General features: G+C 37.7%; 1 protein-coding gene across 1 annotated transcript; it reads right to left on the reverse strand.

The window, feature by feature from the left end:
* Positions 1-1312: 1312 nt before the first annotated feature.
* LOC131977761 (prohibitin-2-like) lies at positions 1313-11919 on the reverse strand. The gene is made up of 10 exons (XM_059341190.1): positions 11758-11919; positions 10867-10996; positions 10240-10324; positions 8305-8384; positions 7417-7601; positions 5021-5150; positions 4171-4274; positions 3017-3094; positions 2790-2869; positions 1313-1852 (listed from the first exon to the last, which is right to left on the reverse strand). The coding sequence occupies exons 1-10, from the start codon at positions 11776-11778 to the stop codon at positions 1828-1830; spliced, it is 918 nt and encodes a 305-aa protein (XP_059197173.1). The 5' UTR covers positions 11779-11919; the 3' UTR covers positions 1313-1827.
* Positions 11920-13374: the final 1455 nt, after the last annotated feature.

Raw genomic sequence — 13374 nt, forward strand, 5'->3', positions numbered from 1 at the left:
GCATTGATAAAGGTAGCAGGTAGGTGGTAGTAATAACGGGTAATGCATCAGAAGGGACACAGTTTTTTTTACTAGAGCATGAACTGTTTGTTTTGAACTGGAAATTAAATGAACCAAAAACGTGGATCCTTCCTGGGAAATGGACTTCTTTTTGCCTGAGTATCCTAATAGAACTGGTGCATCAGTGGCCCTTTTGTGCAAGTTTTAAAAGCGAAAGAACTATCTTACAAATAGCCACTACATAATATAATATGATTTAATATCAGATAAGATAAGAAAAGATCAGATACGGTAAGTTAAGTTAGGGTGAGGAAAGATCAGGTAAAATAGGCATGCAGCATCATATAAGGCCAATCAAATAGGCATCAGCATAGCATCATTTCCTGGTACTTTGCAATATGAATAGCAAAGTTTTAATGCTTACCTAAGAATTGTTGTGACTGGAGGTATGCCCTGCTGCTTCTTTTATCTGGAATATGATAAACACATTATAACTTGATAGGCATGCATTTGACAAATCTCAAATTTCCATATAGTTTCACAATTGAACTTTTAACTTTAGCAATGCTGCTACTGGATGCTTAAATTTCCCTCTGGATGGATGGATGAATGATCTATCTATCTATCTATCTATCTATCTATCTATCTGACTTCATTTTGCAAACCAATTGAGTTTCTCTGCTGTTTTTTTATTTTAATTTTAATGAAACATAAAAAAAGCCTAACATTGTAGCATTATTTCGACTACTTCCCGACACGATATCCTGATGCACATGGAGCCTATACCAGTGTGTATTTCTGCTTCAATGCCCATCGCTGGAGTCAACGGCTCGCTCAGCAAAACTCTTGGCGGTAGTGATGTGTGCTCTTGGTTTAAAGAAAAAGGCTCAAGCAATAGTAATTGATTGTGCTTTCAGTCTTTGTTGAACATAGAGCGCCATCTAGTGGGGTCATGCTAAAGAAAATACTTCATGAGACTTCATTGGTGGGGCAGGACAACACCAACAGACACGTAAAAACCATAAAATATGTTAAACTCTGTTGGGGCTAACATCATATAATTTAAGCATTTCTGCAATTTTCTAACATATTTTTAACTCTCATAGAACAGTATATCCATGAGTTACATGGTGAAAATACTGACACTAAATATTGCACTTGGAGGCCATGAATCTATATATTGCCACGCAGAATATCGTGACACTGTGCTGTGTCGATTTATTCCCCACCTCTAGGACTAACAGAGTGCATGAATGTGAATGTGGTTGTTTTAAATTAAATTCAGATAAGAGGAATGACATGAGAAAGTGCATTTATTATAACAAAATGTTTATTACAGATATTCTTAACAGATAAATTAGGTTGCATTAACTTGGTCTGTCAACACTGATGCCTGCATATTTAGTGTTTTACTGCATGACTGCATACACATAAGAGAACACCTGGAACAGCAGCTCCAGGTGGAGACGTGGAGCCACGTCATACCTGGAAGCACCAGAAGGAGGCAGAGTGGCACTAGAGACAGTGTTGCAGCTTCTCCTGACATAAGACACTGATCTGCTTCATAATTCTGATTCTGACTTTTGGATTAATTCTTATTCAAGACTCCACTGAACAGCCTCACCTTTCCATTTCATTTTTCCATAATCAGGGATAATAACACAGGTCACTCCAAAAATGCCAGTGTAAAAAACTAAACAAAAACTAAAAGAAAAGGCTTTTTTTTTTTGTCGCCCACATTCACACGTGTCCACAGTCATGTATGTTGGTTTCTCTGTGTTCAGATAATAAAAGACAGTTCTGCTGCTCCTCTCTGTGTCCTCTTGATCACTTCTTTCGGCCCATTGACAAGCTGCAAAACAACAGCACACTTCATTAACCAGACATCAGGATACAGGTACTAAAGCCTGCATTTTTTTTCTTTGTGTGTGTGTGTGTGTGTGTGTGTGTACACACACACACACACACACACACATCTCAATGCATTAGAATATGATGGAAAAGTCCATTTCCAGCAGTTTAAGTCAAACAGCCCCAACCAAGTATTGAGTCATATAGATGGACAAACTTTTCAGAGGCCAACATTTCCATATTAAACATATGGAAATAATATGAAAAATGTTTTGAGACACTGAATTTTAGGTCTGTATTTTAGGTTTAGAAATCAAATAAATGAAGACATGAAATGTTTCATTCTGTGTGTAATGGATCTATATAATGTGTTATTTCCACTTTTTCAATTGAATTACTGACATAAATAAACTTTTCTATGATATTCTAATTTTTTTGAGATGCATCTGTATGTCATATACCACTTATACTATACTGTGTTAATGTCTGCATATATTTAAATATATTTATTCATTGATGTCCATTCTATTACATGCAACATTACTATTTAACCTTTTTAACATTCTAAAATATGTTTTTCTCTAATGTGCAATATCTGTAAAATGCAAAGTACTTTCAGGAAAACAAACAAACACACAAAACAGCAGAAATGTACGTATATAATGTGTATAGAATGTATATCTTATTTTTTATATTCTTTATTCTGTTTTCCATATCTATGTGTCTGTATCTTGAGCTGCTGTGACAATTAGAAGACATTTAATATATTAAGACATGCAATGTTTTATTCTGTGTGTAATGGATCTATATAATGGCATAAATGGCACTGACATAAATCAACTTTTCTATGATATTATAATTTATTGAGATGCACCTGTGTGTGTGTGTGTGTTTGTGTTTGTGTGTGTGTGTGTGTGTGTGTGTGTGTGCAAACTTACTTCTTCAAAAATGTCTCATCTTGTAGGTTCAGGACCAAACTGTCAGCATTCAGGTAGATCTTGTTCTGTGATGTTGACACCTGGGAGCAGACACACCAGACATTATCTCACCACCACCACTAATTTTGGGACAAAGGACTTTTTCTGATATTCTGTAATAATATTCACATAAAATTTAAATGTGGAACAGAAAGGCGGTCACACACATGAGAAACAACAACACTCACCGTCTTTGCGATATTTTGTGCTGCTCTGATTTTCCTCAGCTTCAGGTAACCTGGGTTCCTAGTCACTGCCATGCCCAGCTGACACACACACACACACACACACACACACACACACACACACACACACACACACACACACACACACACACAGTTTTGATTTCGTCAATATATTCCCTTTTATACAACATAATCACTAAAGTAGACAATAGCTGTGTTTCCATTAAAGTCGCAAATTTTGCAGGTTTCAACAAGTCGAATTTAAGACTTTTCTAAGACCATAATACATACAATTTAAGACCCATTTCACATCCATACTGGCAAAAAAGTACAAAAGACATGAAGGGAAATCGGAGGCCTGGAATTACTTGCAAAGTAAATTACAATTTTAAGACTTTTCACAATTGTATTTAAAACATTTTGAGATTTTAAGATCATTTTAGACATTATAAGGTCTTAAATTCAAATTATTAGCTTTTTAGATGTTTTAAGACTTTTTAAGACTCCGCGGATACCCCGTTTTGAAATGTCACATTAAAGAAAATGCGAATTAGGGACGTTTCCATCAACTGGTTTGGAGAAATAAAGCTGCATAAATGTACTTTGGTCAGAAGATGGCTGTGTAATGTATTGCTGTAGGCTAATCTGTCACTAAATAGTGGAAGAAGTAGAGAATTTGCCAAAGAGAAAATAAAAAGTAGGTTGCTACTCGGTCACCTTTGGCCACCCACGAGAGAAAATAGAGAGAAGTCTTCAGGAATTAGATTCAACTGGGCAACTTAGAATTGTTCTTTCATGTCGGAGCAGAAACAGCTGATCAGTCATGTGAGTTAAATGTTAATGTTCCCTACGTCAGAACTTATTCGGAAAAAATGTTTCCATCTCTTATTTAGCCCATTAACTATTTTTCAAAAAAGAGAAAAAACACCTCAAGCCAGCGTAAAAACTTTTACGCGCACTTTTAAAATGTTTCATCAAATTTTTTTGGTGTTCCCATCAAGCTTTTCTCCTGCGAATCTTTAAAATGCACAGAGAAATTAGTTGATGGAAACATCACTGTCCGACCAAGTTTACATCAAAACACAAACTTTGCTTCATGTCTCAGAGGGATAAAACTCATGACGGTGAGCAGTGCCGTTTCCATAGTAACAAATTACCATTTTGGCAGCTTCAGCCTCTCCCTCAGCCTGGATGATCTTCTGTCTCTGATCCTGTTTAGCTTTCTCCACATAGAACTGGGCCCTCTGGGCCTCCTGCTGAGCTACACACACACACACACACACACACACACACATATATACTGTTATATATAGGACAAGAAGCCTTTTACATTTGAATAAACTGTGATGATCGTCAGCAGCTTATGTGAGTTCTCAGTTACCTGCCTGTGTGTGTGTGTGTGTGTGTGTGTGTGTGTGTGTGTGTGTTTTGAGAAGTGAGAACATTTCGAAAACTAGAATTGGAAAAACATTTTTGTTAACTGAAATAAAAATAAAAACGAGTTTTTAAAAACACGACAACTAATTAAAACCAACTAAAATTGTAGTGAAAATGTCGTTTTTGTCAACTATTTTCATACATAATGAAGATGGATAAGGCAAAGGAAATAAAGGTAAAAATAAATAATGGTAAAATTGACCTTTTTTTAAAATTTACTGTGACCTTTTTTAATCTCCCAGCCAACAAATACCCCGTTACAAAAAACTAAAACTAACACTAAAACTAGTAAAAACTAAACTAAAACGAAGCATTTTCCAAAAAATAAAAACTAAACTAATACTAGCAAACTCACTCTAAAAACTCATTGAAACTAACTGAATTTGAAAACAAAAATTCTCAACGAAATTAAAACTAAAACTAATGAAAAATCCAAAACTATTATAACCTTGCTAGGGAATTCACTATTCCAATGAGGCTCTCACAAAGATAGAAGTACAAGAATGTGTGTATGTGTGTGTGTGTGTGTGTGTGTGTGTGTGTGTGTGTGTGTACTAAACTGAGCCTTACCGACTTGCTTGGCCTCCACAGCAGCAGTGTACTGAGAGCTGAAGCTCAGCTCAGTGATGGCCACGTCATCCAGGATGATGTTGAAGTCTTTGGCTCTCTCAAACAGCTCCCGTCGCACCAGCAAGGACACCTGGACAAACACAATACAGGTGCAACTCAGTAAATTAGAATATCATAGAAAAGTTTATTTATGTCAGTAATTCAATTCAAAAAGTGGAAATAACACATTATATAGATCCATTACACGCAGAATGAAACATTTCATGTCTTTATTTCATTTCTTCTAATTATAATGATTATGGCTTACATTAAATGAACACCTAAAATTCAGTGTCTCAAAATTTTTTTCAATTACAATAGACCAATTTTAAAAAGTATGTTTAATATGGAAATGTTGGCCTCTGAAAAGTATGTCCGTCTATATACTGGAAATTAACTTTTCCATCATATTCTAATGTATTGAGATGCACCTGTACACATCGACAACATCCAACTGCTGACTATAACAATATCTCACAGCTACAGACTAGACCGTGGTTTATAGTTGTATTATTAACAAAGTAAATTACATTCACGATCCAGAAAACGGAATAGGATTCATTTCTAGTATGTAGCTTTGAAACTAAGATAAATGTTCTTTTTCAATACCTGGTGTTTAAAGAAAGAAAAGAAAACGCTTCATGAGGCTTCATTGGACCATCACTAGTGAACAGACTGCAGATGGGGACAGTCACAAAATGTATTTTCAACCACCTAAACAAAGGCCCAGCCTTACAGTGTTACACCTGTTTATGTGTACGGTATATTACCGATATATTATCCCTCTCTCTTTCAGCCCGTTCAGTCTCCATTTGTGAAGGTTCTTCGTCTGTATATTCTGGTCCATAAAGATATAATTTTGTCTCCATATTGAAACACGTTTAATCTTCGCTGTCATAAACACTTTTTTATTTTCTTGTTTTCGTTGTCTCTTACTAGGGATTCACACCGGGCGCGTTACTGCAGCGTCACGTCAGTTTAGCGAGCCGGTCGTATACACGCGAGATAATGAGATCACGCGATAATCCTGACCATACGGGAGACCGCAAGATCCCGTGATAAACTCTAAACTCTATTTATACAGTCTATAGATAAACTGTTTGTATAAAGTAATCAACAACAACAACAACCAACAGCTTACTTTGCTTCTCTGACGTGAAAGATCTGTTAATCTGACCATCTATCCTTATAAAAACAATATGTTATATCATAAATGATTGTATGATGTTCCACTTCAACAATCAGTCTCTTGTCGTCCATGTCTCCGATCCTCTGAGACCCTTTGATTGATTGGTTGCTGATCTGGTGCCTCGGTCATAACATAATGTTGATGTGAAGTAGTTTTAGGCTGCATGAACTGCGTATTGTGTTTTATTTTGAAAGGGGGCGGAAGTGTTTTACGTTGATTCTGAGTCGGACTTCCTGTCTGGTGCGATCTGCTCTGTTGAGATTTACGCGGTTTGGCAGAAGTCCTACCTAATGCTCGCGTAGAGACGCTGACGTGACGCTGCTGTAACGTTACGCAGCGCGCCCGGTGGAAATGCTCTCATTGATTAGAGTGTTACCTATTTGCAACGGCGAACGCGACGCCGACGTGACGCTGCAGTAACGCGCACGTGAAACATATTAGTGCAGGAACATGGAAGTTCTACAGTTGAGAAACAGTAGTGCCAAATCAAACAGCTGTGGATAGCAACAAATATCGGTGGACATATCGTTAATATAGCGTACACATAAACAGGGATAACATTTTTAAGTTGGGCCTTTGTTTAGGTGGTTAAAATATGTTTTGTGCAGTCTGTTTCCTGCTTGGAGAGAGTCTGGTTCTCCAAACCGGGAACACTCACTCAGGGTTCGTACACTTTAGCAGTGGTCAAATTCAAGCATTTTTCAAGGACTTTCAATGTAAATTTTCAAGCCTTTCCAGTATCTTACACCTGTTGTAAATTGCATGTTTTAGATGAGTACTTACATACTAAAAGGGGGAGATTTCACTGAACCATACCAACAGCGATGGTATTACACTTTTAGGAGGAACGGTCTTCATTTCAGATAGGCTACTCATTATTTTTACATTGAACATGTGATTATCTATAGTATATAGTATATAGTATAGATGGATATAGTCAGATTGCAAGAGAAATACAGTAAGAATTTCAAGCATTTACAAGCACTTTATACAAAATCTAAGCACTTTTAAACCTTGAAAATACAACATTTAAATTCAAGCATTTTCAAGGGTTTCAAGCACCCGCACCAACCCTGCTCACTTCACAAAATCAGAGTGCTGGTAATGTGTGGAAGTTCAAAATTGTGGTATTAGTTTGACTTGACCCCGGCAGAGAGGACAGCAGTACCTGTGCTCTCTGTGTGATGAGCTGCGAGGCATTAAACTTCGCCACTACAGACTTGAGGACCTCGTTGACGATGGAGGGCAGGACTTTCTCGTCGTAGTCCTTCCCCAGTTGTTGGTACATGATAGGCAGGTTGGAGGCCAGAGGTCGAGACAACACACGCACCGCTATGTTCACCATCTGCAGATCTAAACACACAGACGCACAGATATTAAACACTGGTAATGACAGATTACATACAGTGATTGAAAAATGATTACAACACCCTTTTTCTTCAATTTCTTGTTCATTTTAATGCCTGGAACAACTAAAGGTACATTTGTTTGGACAAATATAATGATAACAACCAAACTAGCTGATAAGTTTCCATGGTTTTCTTGAAAATGATTTTGGCATTAGAATCTGTGAGAGGCCGCAAATTTGGGCTTTTATGGAAAAAAAATTATCCAGGAGGGCATGACCCTGGACCCCCCTAACCAGCTATTTTTTTTTTTTTTTTTACAGTTGCTGGCTGCTCAATGTCCTAGTGGAAAACATGTTGACAGCAACTAAAGATGACACAGTAGGATAACAAAGATTCTATAATACGGTATCTTCCGACTTTGAAATATGTTATTTGAGGTGTTTGCTCTCATTTAGCTCTCAAAGTGCACAAGATTGACGCCTTTACTCATAAATGTACAACATTTTCTCCTGGAGGGTCATGCCCCCGGACGCCCCTACATGGTTCAGTGCCTCCCCCGAGAGTCTCATAAAATCCTTTGGGAAACACTGCTGTAGTTATCCTCGATGCACAGGAGCATTGTTTTTACATTTTCACCATGACACACTCAGCAGAATGTCACTTTTATAATATTTAGGTCACCTTAAAAGCAGAAGAGTTTGCGTTACCTTTGCTACCAGTCAAAGAGGAGATCTTCCTTGGTTTGGCTCGGATATCATAGATGATAGGGTACTGGAACCATGGGATCCTGCAACACAGACGCTTATATCACGGCACAGGTAGTACTGCTACATTTCTTTTTTTTACACTCAGCTTTGGGACTGTAGCAGCTACAAACAGGCCACAGCATAACAGAAATGATGCAGATGTAGGCCTGTCACTATAACACATTTGTTAGGACGATATATTTTCCCAGAAACTATCACAATAAACGATAGTATCGTTGTATCGATGTCATTTTAGTTTTAAAACGATATTAGAGCGTAATAAGTACATCCTTTTCCACAGCAATGAATTTTTAAATCTCATTGGAATTGAAATGTGGAAAAGAAATATTAAAATATCCTAGATAAATTAAACTTAAATAAACTACAACCAAAACAAATAAAATAGACTTTCAGGCTCTGTTAACAAAATACTGCAATGAGATAAACATTATGTATGATAGTATTTTGTTATTTAAATAACATATAAACAGCTGGAATGGCTGCTTGGGAAATATAGTTTTTTTTTCGGCAATTCGTACTGCCTGTCAAACATTTGCAGCTTTACTTTAAACACAACACAAAAAGCACAAAAAGTCACGCATGTACACGACAATATATTGAGTCCAGAAAAAAACTATTGTGTCCATTTTCATATATCGAACGATAAGTCGATTTAGTAATTATCGTGACAGGCCTAGATAGATGCAGAGAGAAACTAAATCATAATACTCCAGGGATGTGGACATAAGTTTCATGTCTATCACAGACTCTTTCCTCAGCCTGTCACTCATATGTGTTCCTCTGCTGACTTCCCCCTGCTGACTGGGCTTACTACAGAAGACTCGCCTCTAAAGGTTAGTAATCAGTCAAAAAAAGATAATTTGTGAGTGTGATACTAATTAAAAAGCCTTGAAAGGCGACAGACTGACCAGCAGCAGCTGGGTGGTTGACGTGACGCTCAATTTTTGTGTTCCCAGTGACAAATATTACTAAAATTTGATAATATTTCATTAAAATTAATGTTTTAATATGCAGTTCATTCTTCTACATCTAATCCATCTGCAAACAATGAGTATCGTTCTTCAACTATGCAAATATTCTGTTTTGAACGGTGCAACTGTCCTAGGTAGCGTTACTTATCTTAAAACAACTGTAATTTAATGAAAAATTAATCTAAATACATTAAAATACTTGAATGCATGTCATATGAGTGTTTACTTAATGAATCTAGAGGATATAAGTGTTAAGTGTTATATAAGTGTCCCTATGTCGAGTTATTATGACACATTACATTTTGTCCGCAAAACTGGTGTCCTCCTGGAGCAACGCCATTATGTAGATATAAAACAGGCATTAATGTGACCACCCCATTACTGAGAGGGGTCCTTCCAGAATCAGGAAGGACAGAAGACATCTCTGGAGCAGGTGGACTGCACACAAGATCAGTTCTGTCTCAAATATTTTCATAATATTACTATTTCCGTGCAGTAATGGAACTGGTCGTCTTAAGGTAGTCCTTTGGTACAACGCAGTTTAAGTATTGATCTGCATATTTTTTATCATTTTACATTGATTGATCATTGAAAATAATGTAAACTGATAAAAATATTCATAACTAATATGCCTTGGGCTTATCTATCTTATCTGTCCAACATTCTCTGAATTAAATAATGACATTCTTCATTTTGTTGCACCGGTGGACACATTTTAGGACTACCACACCAAAAAGTTAATAATATGCTAAATATATGAAGAATTAGAAATGGACACATTCAGTTTTGAATTATTCACATATAAGGGAATATAATTGTATGTCATTTGACATATATTTTTGAATTATTCTTTTTTTCACTTTGAGTTCACGTCAACCACCCAGCTACAGGAACAACATCCTACCTCAGATGTAGCCCCTCAGACAAAACGGTGTCCATCTGCATCCCTCCTATCCTGTTGAAGATGATGGCTCTGTGACCACCCTCCACTGTGACACACACACACACACACACACACAATGTGAGAGTTACTAACATGTTGAAGCACTGTGAAAATTTCAACAGAAAGCTGCAAAGTTAGGCTTTTTTTATGTTTCATTCAAAAAAAATCAGAGCAGTGGACCTTAAACTTGAGGAAAGTTTGATAAAATGTTGCAGTAGTTGTTGTCCATACATGTTTGATATCAGTTCAGTTCAATTTGCCTGAATACTTTGTTGGTTAGTCTGTGGGTTTGACTCTCATTGTGGAGAAATAAAAATACTGAAGTGAGATGAATAGACTGAGAATTTTCTCATATAAAATCGTATCGTGGGGCCTCTGAGGATTCCCACCTCTAGTGTTAATATCTTTCAGCCATTATCTAAGCTCAGTGTCTCAGACATGTAGACAGTAAAGGATTGATGGTTCCTGCAGCCCAATAGGTGGACAGCATGTCTGCTGGGAGTCTTTGTGGGGTAGCACTGCTCTCTAGGGACCGCCTCCCTGCGTCTGGCACATATCAAGAGCTCAGTACAAGAGTGTGTGTGTTACCTGTGTACGTGGATTCTTTGATGCCATATGCCACAGCTCCAGCTCCAAGTAACAGCTTCAGTCCTAATCCTGCCCCTTTGCCACCCGAAGAGATCCGACCTGCCAGATCCCTCAGGAGCTGGGCTAAGCGCTAGAGGGACAGTCAGAGTAAGACCATAGTTTTGTCTTGCAGAAACATGTGACTTTAAAGTAGAGCTGAAAGTATAAAGCTTAAAGTATCAGAAATAAAATGCAGAATGTCATATTTCAGACATATATATATATATATATATATATATATATATCATATCATATCATATAACTGATGCATTAATGTGTTCATCACTTTAATGTTGCAGCAGCTTAAGATGGAGCTATTTTAGGTACTTTATATACTGTAATATTATTATTATATATATTATTACATAACTTATTCCTCTATTTTTATAAACGGATAGATGTGTTCACCACAAAAATGAAGAATGCAGGTTTTTCACTACTATCATGTTGGAGGACATGTGTCCTGATAACTGTGTCCCCTAATTCTTATGTGGACATTTCAGGCTCACAGACCACAGACTGAGCAGCTGATCGGCTCTGCCATCTCTCCAGAACTTAGACTAGAGCTGTACTAACCGGTACCTGGACCAGCTGGGTAAAACAGACCGGTTCTGTTCAGTTAGTTCACTGATAGTTTGTCAACATAACAGACACAGCAGTCACCCCACGTTAACTTTAAGCTAACGGTAACACATGCTAAGTGAGGTTGCTCTTCACTAACTGGGCCTGGTTAACGTTAACTCATTAACAAACCGTGTTTATTAGTAGCTTTAGTAACGATAGGTGCTAAACACGTCTCTCAGCCTGCATAAAAGTCATTCATTAAAACATTTAGAAATTTCAGACACTCACATTCGGCTCCTGGTTCGCCATGTTGCTCTACGTCAAACCCCAAGGTCGAGACAATCGCCCCGCCCACCTCTTGGACCGCAAGGCCTGGTGGGACATGTAGTTCGATAGGATGGAAGCGATCTTTTCCCTCCAGTTTGTGTTCCCACCATTCGATTTTATCCCGACACTTGAGTCATAATCAGGCGGCAACCTCCAGGTCTGTGCAGGGAGGCGAACCAGGAAGTGCCTTAAGCTGCATTCTACCGAAAATTCCTCAAGAAAAATAAATAAAATACTTCAGAATTTTTTTTTAAGGCAACACTATGGTCTCAATCACTAGTTAAAAAATCTTCTTCAAGACAATTTGGTGTCAATAATTTAAATAATGGCCCCAATTAGAAGAAAATAGAAGATAAAGAATCGTATGATTTGGGGAGTGGCTACCTTTGATTGACAGGTCACTAACAAGGTGAGCCTTCATCAGGAGAGAAGCAGAGCAATGCGTATCCACGGCAACGTGTCAATAAAGTTATATATAATGTAATATATAGATATAAAAAAGGACCGGTTTGGTCTCATAACTTTGACCCTTTCGCTATATTTTCACTTAATGACAATTTATTTCGTTTTGTTTAGTAAAAATGTCTTGTTCAGCATTTGGTTGGACTAACAGACACTCCAAGGAGTCACTGTTCATTTTTCTGAGGTAGGTAATGTAGGATAAATCCATAGATAAATCTACATTGAAAATATATGTAACCTAGGTACACAGGTGAAATATCAGATCATGGGAAAGGAAAACTTCTTGGTCAAAAGTCAGCATAGCGTATCCTAAGCGGATGCTCTGGTTGATACGATAACATTAGAATAGGAACTCAATCTGTATCAAATGATTGTCATAACAGGAATGTACAGGACATTAAAACCTTAGTTACAAAGAAACAATGACGCACGAACAGAAGTGAAATAGCCAAGACAAGGCGTTGTCAGGTCAGAGTTGTTCTGAACGCCATCTGTTTTTAATATCTGCCAATTAAAATCCTGCACAAGGCTGTTATTCGAATTCGTCTGCTATAGGTTGTATTTTTCTGTGTTGTGGTTTGACTAATCTCCACTGGTCCCTGTCTGTAGTTACGTCATCTAATCCTGGGTTGTCGTCATATGTGTCGTAATAGTCCAAGTCTGTCTCTGTTGTAGTTGCTGTGGTTGTTCTTAGTGTCTTTTTCTTATGTGCTGGAGATCTTGTCACTGGATGTGGTGGCCACTTCCAATGCGCTGCCTTTGTTGCAATAGGTGGGACAGTTATTTCCTGTTTCTGATTTGCTTGTGTTGTCATGGGAATTGATAGCCGATGCCAGTAATCTACTCTCGGGGTTGTCCTTGTGACCTCAGTTGTGGTCGTTATTTCCTTTCGTTTGTTCTTTTCCTTTGGGGGATACTTTTTTTTGGTAGGGGGCGGCATTGGTTTTAATGTAGTCTTTGCTTCCTCATTCTGGCCTATAAAATCAGGTTGGGGAGTTGGCTTCTGTTGTGTGTGAGTATGTGCGTGTATGTCCGGTTCTGTGCGTGGGTTCAGCCCTGTGTGTGTGTTTGGCTCTGTGTATACGTTTGGCTCTGTGTGTGTGTCTGGCTCTGTGT

This window comes from Centropristis striata, chromosome 9 (genome assembly GCF_030273125.1).
Source record: "Centropristis striata isolate RG_2023a ecotype Rhode Island chromosome 9, C.striata_1.0, whole genome shotgun sequence".
Lineage (NCBI taxonomy): Eukaryota > Metazoa > Chordata > Actinopteri > Perciformes > Serranidae > Centropristis > Centropristis striata.